The sequence below is a fragment of the Phyllostomus hastatus genome, unplaced genomic scaffold (genome assembly GCF_019186645.2).
Source record: "Phyllostomus hastatus isolate PE091 unplaced genomic scaffold, TTU_PhHast_1.1 phas_scaffold_78, whole genome shotgun sequence".
In the NCBI taxonomy this organism is placed as follows: Eukaryota; Metazoa; Chordata; class Mammalia; order Chiroptera; family Phyllostomidae; genus Phyllostomus; species Phyllostomus hastatus.
Window position 1 is genome coordinate 42413197 of NW_025334041.1, and position 21531 is coordinate 42434727.

General features: G+C 35.7%; 1 protein-coding gene across 2 annotated transcripts in view; it reads left to right on the forward strand.

Annotated features, from left to right (window-relative positions):
• Positions 1-493: 493 nt before the first annotated feature.
• MAGI2 (membrane associated guanylate kinase, WW and PDZ domain containing 2) overlaps positions 494-21531 on the forward strand; it is a 1385030-nt gene continuing 1363992 nt past the window's right edge. For both annotated transcript variants that reach the window (XM_045827541.1, XM_045827543.1), the window contains exon 1: positions 494-1042. In XM_045827541.1, coding sequence (XP_045683497.1) covers positions 742-1042 — 301 coding nt within the window. In that variant the 5' untranslated portion in view covers positions 494-741. The remainder of the gene's footprint in view (positions 1043-21531) is intronic.

The following is a 21531-nucleotide window of genomic DNA, read 5'->3' on the forward strand; positions in this document are numbered from 1 at the left end:
CAATCGGCTCTCAGCTTCGCCTGCCGGCCTCCCCACGCCGGGCCTTGCCTCCCCTCCTCTCCCGCTCCCGCCTCCTCTCTCAGTCTGCCAGGCGGACCCAGCCTGCCTTTCTCTCAGCCTTCACTACCGGGTCAAGCTGAGGAGGGGGGGAGCGGAGACGGCGGCTAAGCGGCCCCCAACCTCGAGCGCGCGCACTCCTCCCTCAGTCGGCTCCCTCCGCCTCAGTTCTCCCTCCACCCCTCCTGCCAATACTGTACAACTAGTACACACACAGGATCTGCCGCTGCCACTGCAGCTGCCATGGACATCAACTAACACCACACACCCAGGCGCGCGCGCGCTCCCAGTCGCACCGCGCAGGAGTGGCCCCCGGCATCTCTACCCTCCTTCCCCACCCCCACCCCACCCGCTCACCAGCTCCGCTATTGCTTGCTGAGGCTGCCGCCGCCGCCACCACCACAGCTCTCCTCTGCTGCGGGGCCACAGCCTTGAGTGTCATTCAAGGGACAGCACAACCTCACCCAAGCTTTCCTACCTCTGCCCAGCCATCCCTCTCATCCTTCCCCTTCCTCGTCCACACTCCATCCAAAGAAGAGGGAAAGCACCGAACAGAGAGGGGAGGAAGGCAAAGTCTGCGCTTCTCACCTTTGGACCCCTGGCTCCTCCATCCTTATTCTCTCACCACCAACACCCCTACCCCAGAAGAACCCCTCAGGAGCTGAGGCGACTCGCCCCACTGCCATGTCCAAAAGCTTGAAAAAGAAAAGCCACTGGACTAGCAAAGTCCATGAGAGTGTCATTGGCAGGAACCCGGAGGGCCAGCTGGGCTTTGAACTGAAGGGGGGCGCCGAGAATGGACAGTTCCCCTACCTGGGGGAAGTGAAGCCCGGCAAGGTGGCCTATGAGAGCGGCAGCAAGTTGGTGTCGGAGGAGCTGCTGCTGGAGGTGAATGAGACCCCCGTGGCGGGGCTCACCATCAGGGACGTGCTGGCCGTGATCAAACACTGCAAGGACCCCCTCCGGCTCAAGTGTGTCAAGCAAGGTGAGCGCAGCAGGGCTTTGCCCGGCGGTTGGATCGCTCCAAGCACGGGGCAATGGAAGGGGGGGGGGTCGCTGTGGAAGGGGGTGTGTTGTACTGTGGTGGGATGAGATCGAGAGAGTAGTGACGGAGCAAGTGAGCTTTGCGAAGGATGTGAATGGGGGGCTTAGTGAAAGGGAGGGCGGGTTTCGATGTGGCGTGCAACTTTGTTTGCGCAGTTTACCTTCCCCTGTGGAAGGTGTTTGGCCTTGTCTGACCTCAGAGGTGCGGGCAAGCTCCCAGGGCAAATTGAATGTGCGTCAGTGGCATCGTCCGCAGTGGATAAAGAGCTTTCAGAAAAGGGAGGGAGGGAGAAAGAAAAGAAGGAAGGAAAGAAAGAAGGAAAGTAGGAAAAAAAGACGGAGGGAGAAAAGGAAGGAAGGAGCAACTTGAGGGTGCAGCGGCATCACCAGCAGGGCGGAAAGGAGCAGAAGGTGGCTGGGAGAGAGGAGAACTACGCCCTCCCCCTACCCCACCCCGTTTGGGAAGCTGGACCGTGGATGCCTTGCTCCTCAGAGGTCCTCTAAGGATCCCTGAGCCACTACTTGACGAAGAAGGGAAGGGACCCATTGCTTTGGGCGCTTTGATCGATCTTCCTTAACTTTTTCCCTGCTTCACTCCTCTGTCCCCCCTCCCCCGCCCACGGTCTTGTCATGTGGGCACCGCGCGCGTCACGTGCGCACTGACTAACCCGGGCGCTCACCCCGAGCTGGCCGCAGGAACAGACTCTCAAGGAAGGCGAGGCGCTAGGAAGGGGTTCTAATGTTGGGACGCTGGGAGGAAAGAAATGGTTACCCGAATGTACTCTACCTACGCAGACATTGTCCTCTTTGAGTGAGAGTCCTCTGTCGAACTGTCCGCTGGTTTAGGATTGGAGGAAGGGGGTCATCATGTTTCTGAGGGCGTGAGATGGAAGCTTGGCTTGCCACACAGATGAGCTTCCTTTGAATTGAAGTCTGTGATGGGGCTTAGGGAGACTGGGATCTTGCAGAACTCGCACTAATTTTCTCTTTGCTTGAGAGAAAATTATGCTTTTGAAAGAAGGAAGAGTGAGGTAAAAGTTTCTTGTAAAGAGGACAATTTTAACTAAAATAAAGTATCGTACCTTTGTTTTCCACACATGATTGCATATGTTTATAGCTCACATGCACATTTAATGTGTGGTATGTATTTATGTGCATATTTTTATCAAGGTAAAGGTTTGTTGGAGGTTTTGCATTGTTTGCCCTGCTCAAAAGGTGGAATCCAACATATCATTGCCTGCATTTTGAACAACCACTTAATCTGACTTCAAGAAACACTCCTAAAGAGATGTTCTTCTATATAAAACCAGTTTTAAAAGTAAACAAGTGAAAACGATGTCTCAGGCAAAATTCCTTAATTGTCATAGAAGAAACTGTTTTCATTGGGGATTCTTGAGTATTAACAACTGGTGACTTGAGAAAGACTAATGTAAACAGCCATGAAGGTCAGCATTGCTCAATAGTGTGTGGAACCGAAGAGTATGAGTTAGGTAGGAAGACAAATAGAGTAGTATTTTTCAAGATGACATACTAGAGGCTCAAATATAGGGAGTCATGTTAACATATTTGCTGTCATAATACCATCTCAATAGTAGTGGATATAAATGTAAAATTCTGGTTTGGGCCAAGAAATTTAGTACACAATTAAAGACCATGGTTTTATTGGTAACAAACTTGGTATTTGTAGTAGAAAGTGGCTGCAAAGTTAATGCAGTATTAAATTTGACAAATGATGGTATCCTGAGGGAGGTGATTGTCCTATTGTAGTTTGCAACGACCACATTTTAATGTTATATTTATTCTGAGCACTACCTTTTGAGATGGACCTTGGCAAAATATAACTCTAGCAACAAGAATGTATACAAAAAATAAAGGGAGATTATTCGGTATTGTAGATAATTTCTATCAAATACATTGGAAATATTTAACTTTTAAAACTGAGGATATGAAAGCTATTATTAACTATTGAAAAACTATCAGGTAAGAAAAGGAACTCTGACTATCCTGTGATACTCTACAAGACAAAACTAAGATGATTCTATTGTAATTGTTAAAGGGTGAAGCATCTTTATCTTCAGGAAGATGAGGTTTATAACAAAGCTTTCCCAAAATCTTATGAATAATGAATTCATAAGATCCCATCATTGTGGGTATTTATGAGGAGGCCAAAGTGACCATATGCCATGGGTTCCTATGTAAGAGGGAAACCTAGGCTAGTTATTTAAATCTTGCCATGATTCTGTCCAAGGTAGCCTCTGATCATTCAACTTCTGTATTATATTTTATTTGGAAGACTATTGCTTGTAGAACACTGTGGAATGTATGCATTTGAAGTGATATTTTAGGAGGGAAGTTCTTTTCATTCTACATTAACCTGAAATTCCAGGCTTCATTGGGTCATTGATGCTTGATGCTGGTAATAATGTTCACAGAGCTCCCACAGGAGGCTGATTCACCACCTGAATCACTACTGACCAATAAGTAAGTAAATAAATAAATAAAATCTTTTAGCTTTTGTGAAAAATATAATCCTCCTTTATATTCTAAGTAAGATGATTCATATACACTAATTGTTGTTGAAATCATCCTTTCCCTTGTCAAATAATAAGTGTTTAGTTTACTTACCATTGTAAACAAAACGAAATTTTCAGCACCTTCGATGTAGTGCCTGGGTGTCTTGGGTTTCACTACAAACTTCACTTGCCGAAAAAATCTATATAAACTTTTGGCTTGGTAGACTTATTTCTAGAGAGATAATAAACTAGTATAGCTAAAAAACTTAAACATGGTTTGTTTAGTAGTTGTATTTTTAAATATTAATGAGATAATTGATTTTTGAGTATTTATTCAAACATGGGGTATTACATAGAAACTACATGCAAAATCAGTTAAACTTAGGCAGGATTCGCAAAGAAAAACACATTTGAATAACAAGAACGTTGATAAAATGAACACCAGATATAATTGCATTGTTTACTCAGTTTTTCCAAAAATTGTTTATTGATTGATTTGAGAGAGAGAGAAACATCAATTTGTTGTTCCACTTATTTATGCATTCATTGGTTGATTCTTGTATGTGCCTGATTGGGGACCAAACCCAAAACCTTGGCTTATTGGGATGACACTCTAAGCAACTGAGCTACCTGGCTAGGGTCTGTTTACCCAAGTTTTATTTACTTGTTTGCCTACTTTTACATTAGAGTGTTTCATAATTTTAAATTTTAATTTTAAAATAAGTTGAATGATTTGGATTTGAAGACATATTAGACAAAGTAGATTGTTTTCCTACACTATTTAAATGTCTTTATAACCATTTCAAAAAGCCATTCAATTAAATTCTGGGGATTCTCCCCTTTTTAAAAAGTCCTCATTGAAGATATGTTTATTGATATGAGAGAGAGAGAGAAACACTGATCAGTTGCCTCCAGTTGCCTCCTGTACCTCTGACCAGGGACCAAACATGAAAACTAGGTGTGTGCCCTGATCAGGAATTGAACCTGAACCTGCAACCTTTTTGATGCATGGGATGATGCACCAACTGAGCCACCTGGCCAGGACAGGGAATTCACTTTCTAATGTAAGCTTCTTTTAATCCAGACTGATGAAACATATCAAAAATACCATTTATTGTCACATCCAATTAGTTTTCATAAACTACGGCTGTTTAGTTTATAACAATAAACCTTCTTCACCAAAGCATTTAATTCTAAATCAGTTCTGTTTTGTGATCTCATTAATGCAAGAGACCCAGTTGAGTGATTTTGAGATACAGCTGAAATACTAAAGGTTTTTCTTTTTTTCTTTTCTGTTTCTTACGTTTACCACCACTAGAGTTCACAAAAGTCAGCTACATAGATCATTGTGTCCTACATTCCTTACACTATGGCTGCTACTGCATCTAATATCACATAGGGACCTACATATCCTGGACTTATTGGCCCATTTAGGATCTCACAATAGAAAATAAAAGGGAAAAAGTTTTCTAATTCTTGTCATGTGGAAGAAGGGCCGAATAAGGTCTTTGAATTTCAGTTCTGGAGAAGATGTACATTGCTCTCCCTCCTATTGCTCCTTTCAAAGATGCCTTCAAAGGAAACTAGAGCTACATTTATTGAGTCATGCTTTCTTGTGATTGACATCAGGCCGGTATCATACAGTTAAACCTCTATGCTTTTTATTTGGAAATGTAAAAAAAAATTATGCCACATTTTCTCCAATAAAGATTAACTTTCTTCCATAGAAATTTAAGTTATATGAATTTTGTTGACCAGTAATAAAATTGGTTAAATTATTTGATCAGTTAATTATTCTAGAATAAATTATATTTAATGTTTTGGAACAAGGTATGAGACAATTAACTTTGGACATAATTTATGGGGAATGATACTATATTTTTGTTATATGTACATAATTTAAATGACATGACTTTGGATATTAAAATTACTATTGGCTTTTTTATGTGTTTGTTTAGACTGAAAATAATCTCAGGGTGAAATTACAGCTAAAGTTATTTAAGTGCCACCACCTCTGCTCTTAACATTTATATTGTGCAATTTTTGACATATTTGTTATATTCAGTTTCCTTTGTAGTTCTTGAAACTCACACATTCACTTCATAATGAGGAAAAAGTTTTCACATTTGGCAACCGTGACTGCTTCCAAACAATGGCTTGCAAAAAGCATTGCAGACCCTGGATAAATTATCCTTCTAGAGATGAGATACATTAGTGGTTAAATGTACAGTTTCCCAAGTAGACTGTCTGGGTTTGAATCCTGAGTATTCCACTTAGTATTGGCTACATAAACAAGTTATTTAGCCTGGGGTAGTACTAGTACCTTGAGAATATTAAATAAGTCATGCATTTAAATGATGTGGTGCCTGGCAGATAAGTATTATTATGTAAATATTAGTAAATGTTACTCTGAACTTACTGGTTATTTCGAGTTAGTGACATGTTGAAATGTTTTTAACTTTCAAGATATCTTATTTTTAATTCAAGACTGCTAGAAAAATATGAAACGATTGACTAATTAATAGTATGAGTAATTTGCAAGTAATATTCTTGAGGTTTTTCTAAGTAAAATAAATGCTTTACTTTGAAAAGCATTAATGTGAAGGGTTATGTTAAGTGGAATTGAACATATTTTCACCTTTTAAAAATAACTTCCACTGATGCTGCCTTTATGTAAAAGATCTGCTGTTTTATATTTATTTTATACTTTAGCCATAGTTTATTTTCATCCAGTAATTTATTACCTTTGTTCTTATATCTTTTCTCAGTTGGTGAATATATTTAGTAATTTACTCTAGGCTTGACAAGCATAAAAGTGCTATTTAGAATTCACTAATTTTAAGTTTAGGAATTTATTTATATTTCTTACATATGACTGTATTTACATACCAGTGTCATGTTTTGATGCAGAACTTTTACTTTGTAGCTAAAAATCTACTACCTCCTAGAGAAGAGCAATAACAAAACAAGTCACAAGTGTTCACAGTCAACCATGTACAATAAAGAAAACTACATCAAAATTCATAAAGAAGATTACTTTGCATTTGTGAGAGTATCAGTAGTTCAACATAATTCTCTATATTAATACTTTTAAGAAGAAACAGCAAACAATATATTTACCACAAGCACCGCCTCCTCCTTGGAATTTTAGCATTTTAGTTGAGTTAATCCCATTTTAGAATTCAGTAGAAACATCTACCTTGAAGCTCCAGTTTCTGCTATTCATTTTTAAAAATCTTTCTTAGCTACAATCTGGCTACTTATCATTATAAGAAGCATGGGGTAGAGTCTTACAATTTTCTTAGTATTGTGACTTTTAAAAAATTACTTATTCTATTCCCAACTTTCTCTCTTTTGTCTCTAGTAAGGGCTGATGTAATATTTCCTGTAATAAAAATAAATTAGTGTTATATGGACAATTTAGTGATAGCTTTATAATTATTGAATACCTGCATAAGGATATGCATCTGCTAAAAACTGTTGGAAAATACTCATATTATCACAGAGGATTTATAATTGCTTCCATACTTGCATTTTATTGTCATGTTAACTCTTTTATAAAAGACTTCATTTAGAGATTAATTTTCATAAAAAAATTTTTAAAAGTGTTGTTTAATATATAGTATTGACTGTTTTATATAGTCTAGAAGAAACAGAAAAAGTTTCCTTTTTTATTTTAAATCCTCACCTGAGAATATGTTTGTTGATTTTAGAGGGAGGAAGAGAAGGTGGGGGGAGAGAGAGAGAGAGAGAGAGGGGGAGGGAGGGAGGGAGGGAGGGAGGGAGAGAGAAACATCAGTAGGTTGCTTCCTGTAAACACACTGATAGAGATTGTACCTGCAACCTAAGTATGTTTACTGACTAAGGATCCAACCTTTTGGTGCATGGGATGATGCTTCAACCAGCGGAGCCACCCGGCTGAGGCAACACTTCCCTTTTTTGACAAGTGGTTGAATAGTAACTCAAATGCATCCAATGAATCTACTTTCAAAGATCTAGTAGACCAATGAGTGGATATTTTAATATAGATTTCATATTTCAATAATTGTGTGGCTTGCTCAACTTTGGAAAACATTTCTCCTTGTAATTATTACATGAATTCATGTCAACTTTTGTCATTTTCAGTTATTTTGGTCCACTTTTTTTTAAAAGAATAGTAACTGTCAAAATCATGGCAGTCATCATGTATCCAGTAATAGCTCAAAACAAACATCTGACAGAAGAAAAATTAACCCTTTGTAGTGCGAAGTAAAATATATGGAAGATACTGATTTTTTCCATGACAAAATTTGTGAATATTTTGAACCCCTTAGCTATCTTTAGTGAAACTCATGTGTGTGAAATAAGAGATTTTTTTCATAGTGATGGATTTTATTAAGTGACTGTGAAATGAAGGTAAAATGAAGCACAAATGAGGACTACTGTAATTGAACAACAATTTATAAAAATGTAGCCCTGGCTGGCGTAGCTCAGTGGATTGAGCACGGGCTGCGAACCAAAGTGTCGCAGGTTCAATTCCCAGCTAGGGTACATGCCTGGGTTGCAGGCCATAACCCCCAGCAACCGCACATTGATGTTTCTCTCTCTCTCTCTCTCTCTCTCTCTCTCCCCCCTCCCTTCCCTCCCTAAAAATAAATAAATAAAATCTTTAAAAAAATGTGTACTTTATTTTTCATATTATATTTTATTTGAAGAAATTTCTTAAAACATGAGTATTCTCAGTGTTATAATGGATTATGGGTGGCATAAAAGCTGTCTTCACTTTAAATTGTCACTTAAGAGATCACAGAGGATATTAGAGTAAAAATTTTAAGTACAGAAACCAATTATATATATTTTTAATAATTATTTTTTTATTTTACAGGCAAGCAGTGTTGTAGTTTGTATCATTGTATATAAAAACATACATACTTAGCTGGAATCTATATGAATACAAGGATATGTGCAAACACAGATTAATTAGCAACATACCCTAACTTGTCAAAATCTGATTAGCTGGATTGCAAGCATGAACAAATTTTGGAGACATAAAATGTCCCACGTTGCATCTGTGAAGCATTCTAATCAGTCTACGGACTGATAGTTGACCCCAGTTTCCATTTCTTTGCAGTCTGTGCTGTAAAGGTATTAAAGCAATTCTTAGTTAGACAAAGTTTATTTTAAAAATAGCAAGAATTTAGGCTTAAAGGGTCATTTAAACCTCCCATAGTCTTGGCTTATTTCCCAAATAACTTGAACATGAATAACTGTAATCTTATCTTTCTAGCAAGTCCAGGTGATTAGTGGGTGGTCATTTTGTTGGTGTTGGGACTGTAGTCTAAAGAGACAGAAAGAAGTCTTTTCCCCCTCTGAAAGAGCAAGAATGTTATCAAGATTTCTTACCCATCTGCAACTCAAAGACTAAAATTTTCTTTTTAAATTTTTCTTCTGAAGGATTATCTATAGCTGGGCTTTTGGTTGGAATTACCTATGCTTTCCTTTTCTTTATTTCAATGTGGGAGAGTCATTCCAACATCAAATTTGTTCTGCTTCTTAGAACACGAGCTCATACACACTTGTGCTGAGCACACACACACACATTTTTAAAACGCTAAGCTTCAATGCTAGTTTTAAAATCAAAAGTCCCAGAAAGGCATTTATGCATGTGAAGGTACAATCTTCTTTTATGGAAAGAGTTACATAAAATTATTCTATATGTGACAAATCTAAGTGAAAAGCTTGATAGTCACTTATTAATTTTCAACAGTGGTATTTTTAATCCTTATGAGCTCTGATGAGAAATCGTAAGATATGATGAAATCAAGTAACCAAATGTTTATATTTGATATATATTACCATATTTTCAGACTATAAGGAGCACTTTTCCCCCCAAATTTGGGAGGGATAATTATTGTTAATGCGGCTGTTGAGTTCTGTTTACATTTACATTGGTGAAATATGTTATTTATGTTATTAAATATTTTACCACATTTTTTGCTTCAAATATTTTTTCCCTTTTTCCTCCTCTAAAACCAAGGTACATCTTATGATCCAAAAAAGGAGGTCAGATTTAGTGGTTTTGATTTTGGTTATTTGTATTTGCAATGCCAAGTGGCTGGTGGATTACATAATACCTAGATAATGTCCTAATGTTAATGTACCCAAAGAATGAGAAAAGGGCACGAACTTGTTAGCACATTTGCAGAGTGGTTTAAACTTTTATTGGTTTAGATATGTCAGAGATTGAGAGGACTTGATCCAACATACTGTAAATATATGGTATATTGCATTTGAAAGAAGTATTTATTTTAATATAAGTCACAGTCATGTACCACATAATCATAGTCCATTAATGATGGTGGACACATATGACAGTGGTCCTGTAAGATTATGATGGAACTGAAAAGTTCCTATTACCTAGTGATATCATAGCTGTCATAACATTGTAGAGCAAAGCATTACTCATATGTTTGTGGTGATGCTGGTATAAACTAATCAACTGCACTGCCAGTCATGTAAAAGTGTAACATATTCAATTATAGTAGTAAGCTATACCATCTAGGTTTGTATAAGTAGAATCTGTAACATTCACACAATGATGAAATTGCCTAACAATGCATTTCTCAGAACATATCCCTGTCATTAAGCAGCTCATGACTAAATAATGCTTAATTTGTAAATGTTTAGCTAAAATACAGATACTGGTATTGCCTACTGTGAAATTAAAAAATATCTAGAAAAACTAAGTTTTATTAACATGGAACCTAAGGGGTTTGCTATGAAATGGAAAATATAATATTTTGAATTATAAATGTTTTAAATTTAAAGCCATTTTCCATATATCAAATTAATTTGCTATGGAGTAACACTGTATATGAACTTATAGAGTACATATATACCATTAAACCTAATAAAAGGTATGTAAAATTAATCTTTGATAGCCCAAACAATATGCTTACTGTATGAATCAAGAAAATACACTTTTATATTTTCATGTCAAATCTTCCTTTTAAAATTAATTGAAAAATCTTCTTTATCTAGTGTGAAGAGCATATGACACCCTTTACCCTTAGAGAAATTGATTCTTTTAGCATTGACTAAGGAGATGCTTTGCTTTGGTTGAACACGCTTTCAGATGGACTTCTAAAAGCCACAAAGTTATTAGAGATATTGTTGGTTGCCAACTTGGAATGCATTTCTCCTTCTCCCCCTCCTTACAGTAGGCCAGATTTGCTCAAGTATACACATGTTGATGTGCTCTTATGCCATGTGTTTATATCAGGTTGGCCTCATCCCAAGGGAATGAACTTAGACTAGTCAAAAGCAAGCAAGGTAATTCCATCTCTTTGCTGGTGATTGTTTTAGGAAATGTCTTAAAACCCAGTTCTAAGAAATGAAAAGTAATGTGAATCTGTTGGAGACCTTCTTAGAACTTTTTTAGTTCTAAAATAAGATTCCAAACAGTTCTATTCACTTTTCTATCTGTGAAAGTTGCCGCACATGACAGTGATTCCTGGAGCAACTATGGATTTTACCTACTGTCTGAAAGCAGAGGCTTTCTGTGAAAACTTTTGTAAGCTGAAAGGTGTGAGATTAAGGAACAATAACATTAATTTATATGGAATTTTTTTCAGTGTTCTCAGACCCAATATTTAATTCATGCATACCGTGTATTTCGTTCATCACTATTGAAACACTTTATTATGTCTGGTTTTATACTAAGTGTAACACCCGTAGGAGCTCTTTTACGCTTTTCTGATACCCTTGGGTATATCTTATTAATGTAATGGATGCACAAAATAAGCTGAGTTAAAGCACAGAAGCTCACAGACACAGTTCAAAGCTATGGTGTCTTGATGCTGAAATGCTGAGTGTAGTTCCCAGGGAAAGAGCTTGGTGGTGCCACTCTTGCTGCGCTGGATGCACTCTGCTTCTATAACATCTGGCAGAAAAACAAACAGTGGGCTTTATTTTTGCTTTCCACTTTTTTTTTTTTGTAAAAGTGAAAATGGCTTTGGATTTCTTTTATGTAGTGGAAACAGGTACTAATCTATGAGTCTTTCCTGAAAGTGAGGTGGCATAATATAAATTTTTGAAAAGTGGAAGATACCTGTGTAAACCACTTTGTGATGATGAAAAGAGTTAGCCAATAGGTTGAGAAAAGCAGAACAGGGTGATTAAAAACTAATGGCCCCTTGATGAATTGCTAAAATGATGAACGCAGAACTAGACCTATCTCAGGACTTCTTGTTGTTGAGGTAAGAGTATACAAAATAGTTTAAGCTGTGTAGTTTGACTTTTCTATTGTTTTGCAGTAATATCTTCTGATTGATATAACTGTAAAATAGTATAAACATTTTTATTTTATTCCTACTTTATTGTTTTGGAGAGCATTGGTGAAAATTTTTCAAAAAAGGAATATATGAATATTTAAAGAATAAATCAAGATGTATTTTTTTCTTATATAAACTTGGTTAAATTCTAAATATGCCTCCATTACCTCATTCAGTATTGCTATGGTCAATTTCTGTTTTAAATTCCAGACAATTTTAACCATTCTGAAGTTAAATTTAACTTTAACCAGTTAAATTTAAATTTTAACCATTCTGAAGTGTAGGACATAATTAAGAAATAAGATCATCTACAAAAATATACCCTCAATGCATGCCAAAACCAATGTGAAATATTTTTGAATTATATAGTGTTTACAAATGTCTGTGCCATTGATCCAAGAGTATATATAATTGTAAACTGACTCAGCAAAAATATCCCAACTCCATTTTTCCAGAGCTGAAATTCATTTACTTATTATTCAACAAACATTTATTGGTAACCTAGCAGGTATTGAACTGGCTATAAAAAGGTGAATAACTCTTCATCAAGATATCATCTGCACCACAGGTGGCAAACACAGGCCTGAAGGTTGAATCCAGCCCTCCACCTTGTTTTACACATCTCAGCACCTTGTCTCTGCCTCCAGCTCCTTGCCCCTACTTAAGGAGTAGTTATATTTATACAGTCCTAAAATTACATTCAGCCCTTTAAAGGCAACCACAAGGCTGATATGGCCCCAGTAAAAATGAGTTTGACACCCCTGATCTATACCCTTAAGTAGTTCATCTGTGCGGCCTGAGTCAGAAGTCATTATGTAGAAGTTTCTTTTATCTTTTAAAGATACTTTCCATGATGTAATCAGAATAAAAGTAAAAAAAAACATTTTGGAGAAGAAATATAGGCTAGGAGTTCTTAGTATTCTATATCCTGAATTGTAGTTTAAGTAGCTATGTATACTCTGTATGTATATATTGTTAATATTGTGCTTATGTTCCAGGCACAGTGCTAGATAATGACCATAGGAAGATATATAAATCTTGATCTTACCCCTGGAGTTTCACAGTTCAGGATAATAGTCAAGAGCATGGAGCTTTGAAGACAAGCGTGGATTCCAGTCACATCACTGCCTTGTACTAGATGTGAATTCAACAAATTATTTTACATGTGAGTTTCATGCTTTGTAAAATAAAAATCATTACAAAACATTCAACATAAAGATATTATAAGGAGTAACTCTTATATCACCTACAACATACTTAGCCCAGGGCCTAGAGTATAAAATAGGCTCAATACTACTTATAAATATATATATAATGTTTGCTATTATTATATGTACTATATATTACTATTTTATTTGGTCTAGTAATTATTATAAACAAGATTTTTTCAATTTAATAAATGTTTTAAAAGACCTGTGCCTAGTAGAAGGGCAGCTGGTCTCTGCTAGTGTTTCAAGCAACATTTCACTGAAAAGAGAATACTTGAGTAAAGAGATCAGGCAAAGAATGTAGAACTCTTCTAGAGAAAGCAAGGAGGCATTGATTTGGAGCATTTCAAGGAGTATGGTAAAGAGTTGCCAAGTACTAAAGTCAGAGTTTAATATAGACAGTAGTAACAAATGAGTTTGAGAGATTAGATGTGGGCCAAACCATAATATAGAACTGAAGGATGAGCCACTGAGTATTATTGTTACTGTTATTATTATTGTCATCACATGTTTGTGCAGTGCTTACTATATGTCAGGCAGTACTCTAAATACATCAGATAAATGCTAATTTATTTAATCCTCATATTATTCTACAAGGAAGGTATTATCATTAATCCCACTTTGCAGGTAAGAAAACTGAAGTCTAGAGAGTTTAAGAAACTTGCACAAAGCCACACAACAATTAGAGCCAGTGTTCAAGCCCACTTAAACACTATAGTAGCTTGCCTCTTCATGTTTGAAAGGTTTTGAGAACAGAATCAACAAGGTCATATTTGACCATAGTTTTCCCAGTGAGGGGAAATGTAGGCAACATTTTGTGGAACACATGTAGACAGTGAAGAGACTTAAAGGAGATGGAAGATTCAGGCAGGAAGACTAATTAAGAGGCTATAGAATTATCCAGAGGAGATATTTTAAGGTCCTGAACTATAACATGATGGTGGCAATAGAAAAGAGGTGCCTGAGTCAAGAAATATGTAGATGGTAGATATGATTGGATAGGGACAAAGAAAACTAAGGAGCAGATTTTGGTAGAAAATAATTCCATTTAGGATATAAATAATGTGAGTTACCTGTAAAGAATTTAAGTGGTAGGCATCTGAATGTGGCAGTCTTAAATTTTATGAGTAATTAGGGCTGGTTGTGCAGATTCGGGAATATGAGATTATCCAATGATAAAATATAAAAGCAAGAAGAACAAAGAAATGCTGTGGCATCTGTATTTGAGGAAAAGTCATGGAAACCCAGGACAGAAGCTAAGACTCTCAACAAAGCAATCTTAATATTAGTGAGTGGTTAGCACTTAAAAACACAATAGAGTGGTTAGAAAGATGACGTCTGTAACATTTCCACTGCATTTGGCAAAAGTAGAGATCACTTTGTTTGATGTCATTTTATTGGAGTGGATGGTGCAGAAAAGCCAGATGTCACAGGATTGAAGAGTGAATAGTGAGAAAATGGAAATAGCATCTGCATTCTGCTCCTTCAAGAAGCTTGCTTATTAATAAAGGGTAATGGACGTGTTCTAAAGGGATGTGTGGTTAAGAAGGGTAGGTGTTGTGCGTATGTGTTAAGATGGAAGAAACTTGAACTTGATTTTCTGTATTTGTCACATAAATATATTTTATTCTATATTAGCATATATAGCATAAATATATATACACATGTATTTAGCATCTATATATAAGTATATACACACAAGTGCAAGTATGGTCCTGAGAATAGATTAATAATAAGGGTTAGATCCTACCCTCCAATAATACAAAGTAGAAGGAGAGATGATCATGTACCTAGCTAACCTTAAAATGATGAGCTTTAATGGAATATTGCAGAAACATACTGCCTTACAGCACATAAGAGGGGAAGGAAGAAGCTGAGGAGTATAATATAAAGACTATGGATCCAAGAATAAAAGCATTTAGAAATTCCAGTCCCAATTTCATTGCTATCACTTCCTTGTGGAAGAATTAACTTTATCTGAGCCTTAGTCAACTCATATATTACAAGATGGTTGTTAGAATCAAAAAAGATAATTCATGTGAAAATGTTTTGTAAAACATTTATTGCAGTCCAGTTGGAAATGTTATTACTTAGAGATGGAAAATTGCAAGGGGGTTAGTGGGGGGAGTTCAGGAGGAGTAGTGTGGAAAGCAGAGAGAAGAGTATGACCAAAGGTGGGAGAAGTAAAATTACCTTCTTGTGCAGAGAGCTAAATACAAATTAGTGAAACCAGAGAAAAGGATACCTGAAGATTTTTCCCAGAAAGGAAACGTGGAATCATATCAGGGATAAAAATCTTAAATGGAAATCTAAAGAGTTTGGGATTATTCTCTAGATGATAAATTCACTCAAGGTGTTTGAACAAGGGGGAAGCATAATCAAAATGGCTGGGTTTTTTTTTGTTGTTGTTTCTTTTTTTTTTTTTTGGTGGGGAGCAGGAAGGATATTTGGTTTGAGTTATGTGTTGAATGGAGAAGACACAGAGCAAATCCTAAGGTCTGGTATTAGTAGTAAGAATGATAGGACATGAATATAGGGGATAACTTAGAGACAGGATAAATACAAATTTATATTCAATTGAATGGGAGATAGTGGTGAAGGGGAGACAGGAATGAAAGATAACTCTGATGTTTCTGACCTGGGGGTGGGTGTGTGGAGCAGATGAAGATTCTATTAAATAGAGATTAAAATTTAATCTACAGAGAAATGGCTTTAGGCTGTTCTAGAAATTGAAAATTGCTCTTTTACAACTGCAGAAGAAGTAGCAGGAGGATAGGTTCAGCATATTTTGGCTGTTAGTGAATATGTAATATGATTATATTCATGAGATAGTTATCACTGATTTCTTACTTAAAATAATTTAGACTGGGTATTGGAGTTAGAAATAGTGAATTAACATAATTTAGTTATAAAATGGTCTATGTTTTATTTTATCATAATTTTTTATTTTTATCATATTTTATAATATTTTTTGCTTCAATTGATATTATTTAAAGAACAGAGTGAGTGGAGAAAAACTAGCGCTATGGATGCAGTATGTTGGAAGTGCATGGAAGAGCAGAATTCTGATTTTCAAAGATTGTCAGTCACATGCATCTGGAACTCAAAGAATTGTTGGGGCTGCAGATTGGAGAGTTTATTGATACTATTTTAACAGCGGTAGTTGTAACCCTTCAAGGGCTATGGTCCTCTTAGGAGAGCATTGAGAGTGAGAAGAGGCCAAGAATGGGAATTTGAGGAATGCCTACATTTAATAGGCCTGCATACATATTCCTCTTTAGTACTTATAATTTAGTGGAGGAGGGAAGAGAAAACATACATCTTTAATAATGTTCGGACCAATCTTCTTTAATTGGGTTCTTAATGTGTATCATATAGGATATATTTATCATATATGGATTTTTAATGTTAATATATCACTGTTAAGCACTGAAGATAATGTTTCTATTTTATTAGCAAGTCAAATACAAATAATAACAATGAAAACTCTGTCTTCAGCAGTGCTGTTTTTATTAGCTGCATGTTTTTAGTCCTAATTGAAAAGTTGCAGAAACTGAACACTGCCTCACTTTTTGATTCTGTGAGTCACCATTTTGACGCCAAACTCTGACCATTGTTGTGATGTTCTGGGCTATATTTGGAGTAAACCCTGAAAATGCAAACTCTTCTCTAAGTTGTATTAGAAATTCTTCATTTAAACTAGGTTTGTAATGAATTACCTACCTTTAACACTTAACATTATTCAAATGTTCCTAAATGTCAATGGTTGTAAAAAGCATCTTATTGAGCACTCAGAATTTTAATTATTTCTTTTAGGTAGCCTATCTAGTTCAAGGTCTCTGAAATGAAGTATAAAATATTTTGAATTGTGTTATATAATTTTGTTAGAAATTAAAAGAATACCATATATTACACCTCGAAATCTCAAGTTCATTTATTTTTTGCAGATATGGTAAAAATTAGATCCAGATTCTCCTATTTCTAAATTATTGCAACCAAATACTTACTAATTTTTATTTGCTATAACAATGATTTGTCAGTAAAGTTATCAAAAATGTCTCTTGCACTAGACCTAAAATTATCAAAGGTAGGGAGAGCATCTAATTTGCATATATTTGCATCATACCTGGAATGATGCCTCAAAATGTCTAGAATGTTTAGAAAACATTGGTTGACTAAATGAATGATAAAAGTCATCATTCCCTGTGTTTTTGATTTTGAAATAAATCAAATATTTTGATTTATTTGAAGAACACTATATTGAGCAGAGTTCTCCAGGAGAAAGAATGACCGGTTGATTTGTCATAAGGAACTGACTCACATGGTTATGGTGCTGACAAGCCCTGAGATATGCAGACTGAGTCAGCAAACTGGAGACTCAGGAGAGCTGATGGTGTAGCTCTTATCCAAAGGCCACCAGTCCTAATGCCCCAGAAGAGCCAATGTTTTGGTTTGAATTCTAAGGAGGAAAATAATTGATATCACAGTTCAAAGACAGTCAGGAAGGAAGAATTCTCCCTCTCTTGGGAGAATGTCAGCATTTTTGTTCTTTTAGACCTTCAACAGATTGGATGAGGCCCACCAAGTTTACAGAAGAAAATCTTTACTCAATCTGTTGGTTTACATGTTAATCCCATACAAAAATACCTTCATGGATATTACAACCAGAAAAATGTTTGACAAATATCTGGGAACCTCATGACCCAGTCATGTTAATACATAAATTAACCAACACACATTAACAACCTCTGTCTATAATAAAAATACATTATAAGGATAACCACTTTAGCTTACAGTTATACCGTTGAAATACTTTAAAACATTGGAAATAATTCCTTTTTGAATATATTTACAGCTCTCTGTATTATGCCATGCTGGAATTTTGGCAGTGTGATCATTACCTACCTCATTCATTATTAGAGTCATTTCACTTAAAGCATTTTTTTTCCTAAAATATGCCCTATTTTGTTCTGGAATTCATTCTTGCTCATAATTAACCTAAAATATTTTTTTATAGTTTATTCAGTATCCTTTTTGTCCTTACACTGAAACTGTTTTAAAAGGAATCTATTTCTGTTGAATTTAAAAGTTACCTGTTAAATAGCTTAGCAGTGAGTAACCCCTAACCACTTGATTCAAAACAGTATAAGCCCTGCAAAAAGCCAGGTTGCTGAGTCAATTGCCCATCAACATTTAACAGAGTGTAGCTGCTAATAACTGAAGCAGAATGACATTGCCATAGACCTCTAGTATCAAAAGGCAGCTTAGAAGTTTAGTTAGAATAAGAGACTTTTTTTATTGGGAAAATTAAATTGGCTCTTTTGCTCCAAATAGGAGGTTTTCATTTAGAATGAGAATTGTTTCAGGCTGTTTGAGAAGAGAAAATTGCCCTATTTGAGAAGTAAGGAAAATATAGATGTGGTAGATTAAGTAGTTCATAGTAAATTAGTAATAAAATGGTATTCATGTGCCATTCTTTAAAAAATATATTTAAATTGTCTGAGTAATCAGAAATAAGAACTCATTCAGCCAAGGAAAACACATTACCCATTTTTATATTAAAAATATATATTTCCCTTTCCTTTGTTCTACTTGGTATTTTGATATATTTGGTTGGTAGGTAAATCAACTAATTTTTATATATTTTTTTTAATTTAAATATTAGTGTGGCATTCTATGAAGTTATTAACATTGAATTTGAAAGTTCATGTTCAACTTAGCCCTGCAATGAAAGCATTGCTGAATTTACATAAGGGTGTTGAATAAAAAAATATATAGTAGCAATAATAATAATAAGCACTTATATTGACCACTTAGTATGTTCTGGTCATATGTAGTATCTCAAGTAACCAATTTATTAAAAGAGGGGGCTCAAATGATACAGACAAGAAATAGTTCAACATGGGTTTGAACTTCATAGGTCCAGTTACGTGTGAATTTTTTTCAATAAGTACTATAAATGTGTTTTCTTTTCCTTATGATTTTCTTAATAACATTTTTTATTTCTAGCTCAGTTCATGGTGAGAACATATAATATAATAGATATGACATAAAATATATGTTAGTTTACATTTTATGTTTTTGATAAAACTTCTGGTCAATAACAGGGTATTAGTAGTTAAGTTTTGGGGCCATCAAAAGTTACCTGCAGATTTTTGAGTGTGCGACGAGATCAGCATCCCTATCCCTATGTTGTACAAAGGTGACTTACCCTTGCCTTACCACAGACCTCACTGCTACAACTTACAACTGTTTTTTACTTTCATGTTTTACATTAGTCTCATTTGGGGGTATAAAAGTATGTAGTCTGTTCAAAATGCAAACTTTAACTTTGCATTCAATTTAAAGGTGTCCTGTGTTCTTTACTAAGTAATTAATTATTTTTATTATCATTGACATAAATATTATATTATTTTCATGTGAGCAATATAGTGATTGTATATTTATACAGATGGGGCAAAATGGGTTTATAGTTGTTCAAATGGAAAATAATATAATAATTAATAAATAATAATACAAGAATAAACTGTGTTTTGAGTATTTTTTCCTTCACCCTCTATACCTTAAAAAGTGATCACCCCAATATATCTGGTAAACAGGCATATCTGTCACTGTATGACAGATATAAAAATGGGTAATTGACTCTATTGACTTTATTGACTCTATTCCTTATGCTGTACATAACATACTCCTGACTTATTTTATAACTGGAAGTTTGTATCCCTTAATCCCCACAACTTTTGTACCCATTTCCCCCACCCCACCCCTTGCAACCATTAGTTTGTTCTCTGTATCTCTGAGTTCGTTTTTGTTTTGTTTTTAAAAATTTCACATATAAATGAAATCATATGGCATTTCTCTTTCTATGACTTATTCCTCTAGCATAATATCCTCTAGGGCCATCTATGTTGTTGCAAATGATGAGATTTTATTGTTTTATGGCTGAGTAAAATTAGATTGTGTGTATATACACCCACATGTTCTACATCCATTTTTTTTTATTGTTGGACTCCTATGTTGCTCCCATATCTTGGATATTGTAAATAATACTGCCTGAATATTAGGAATGCATATATCTTTTCAAATAGTGTTTTCATTTTCTTCTGTTAAATATCCTGAAGTGGAATTCTAGGTCACATAGCAATTTTTAATTTTTTGAGGTATGTCCATACTATTCTTCATGGTGGTTGCACTAATTTACACTCCTACCAGGAGCATATAACGGTTCTCTTTTCACATCCTTGCTAACTAGTTTTTATTTTCTTTTTCATACTAACTGTTTTAACAGGTGTAAAATAATATTTCATTGTGGTTTCCATTTGCATTTCCCTGATGATTAGAGAGGTTGAGCATGTTTCCATGTGTCTGTCAGCTATACGTATGTCTCATTTGGAGAAAAATCTATTCAGATTGTCTGCCCATTTTTAATGGATTGTTTTTTAATGTTGAGTTATATGAGTTCTTTATATATTTTGGATATCATTAAGTATATCATTTGCAAATATCCTCTTTCCTTCATTTTGTTTTGTTGATGGTTTCCTTTGCTGTTCAAAAGCTTTTTAATTTAATATAGTCACATTTACTTTTTTTTGCTTTTGAGCTCAGTCTCTATCAGGAACTCTGGAAACCAATAATGAGAGAGGTTAGTGTGGTCTGTTTCTTTGCTTGTTCGCTCCATCTCCACACTCTTACCCCTACCCCAAATCCCCACCTTAGCTCCCTACCCTCCAACACACCTATTTCTGTCTCCTTAGAGGTCCAGGCCAGGAAGGAGGAGGACCAAGGATAAAGGAACAAAAACTTGTTTTTCCAGTTCTTTTAAATCTGCCCCATGTGTCCTCTATGTCAGGAATCCAGTTGCCAACTTTTTGTTATAGATCACATATGTTCTTCAAAGATACTCTAGCTCCCTCATCACCTCCTGCATATTCCATTGTGTCTACTGTAGCATGTCCTGACAGAAGCAATGGGCTGCAAACCTTACCATTTGTAATTCTGCTATCAGCTCCTGCCCACTGCATTACACCTTCAGGCTCTTTCTGTTGCTATCCTCTTGGTCTGGCAGGTAGCTCTCTTGAGCAGGATTATTTCAAGAGCCTATTTTTTACATAATCTGTTCCCAAATATTTAGTCTTCTCATCTAGGCTATTGGGAGCCATGGTCTTTGGACTGGTTTTACCATGGATATGATTGATACTTTGCTTTTTTCCCATTGTCCTCAGTTTTGAAGTCTTTGCCATATTCCAGGAAAATAGAAAAAGTTCCATTTCACATTTAATTACATTCATTTAAGATTCCTATCAATTCTATGAAGAAAGTGATATTTATTATCACAGTTAAACACGAGCAACTGAAGAACAGTTTTCTTCCTTGCCCAGGGTCACTTAGCTTGTACAA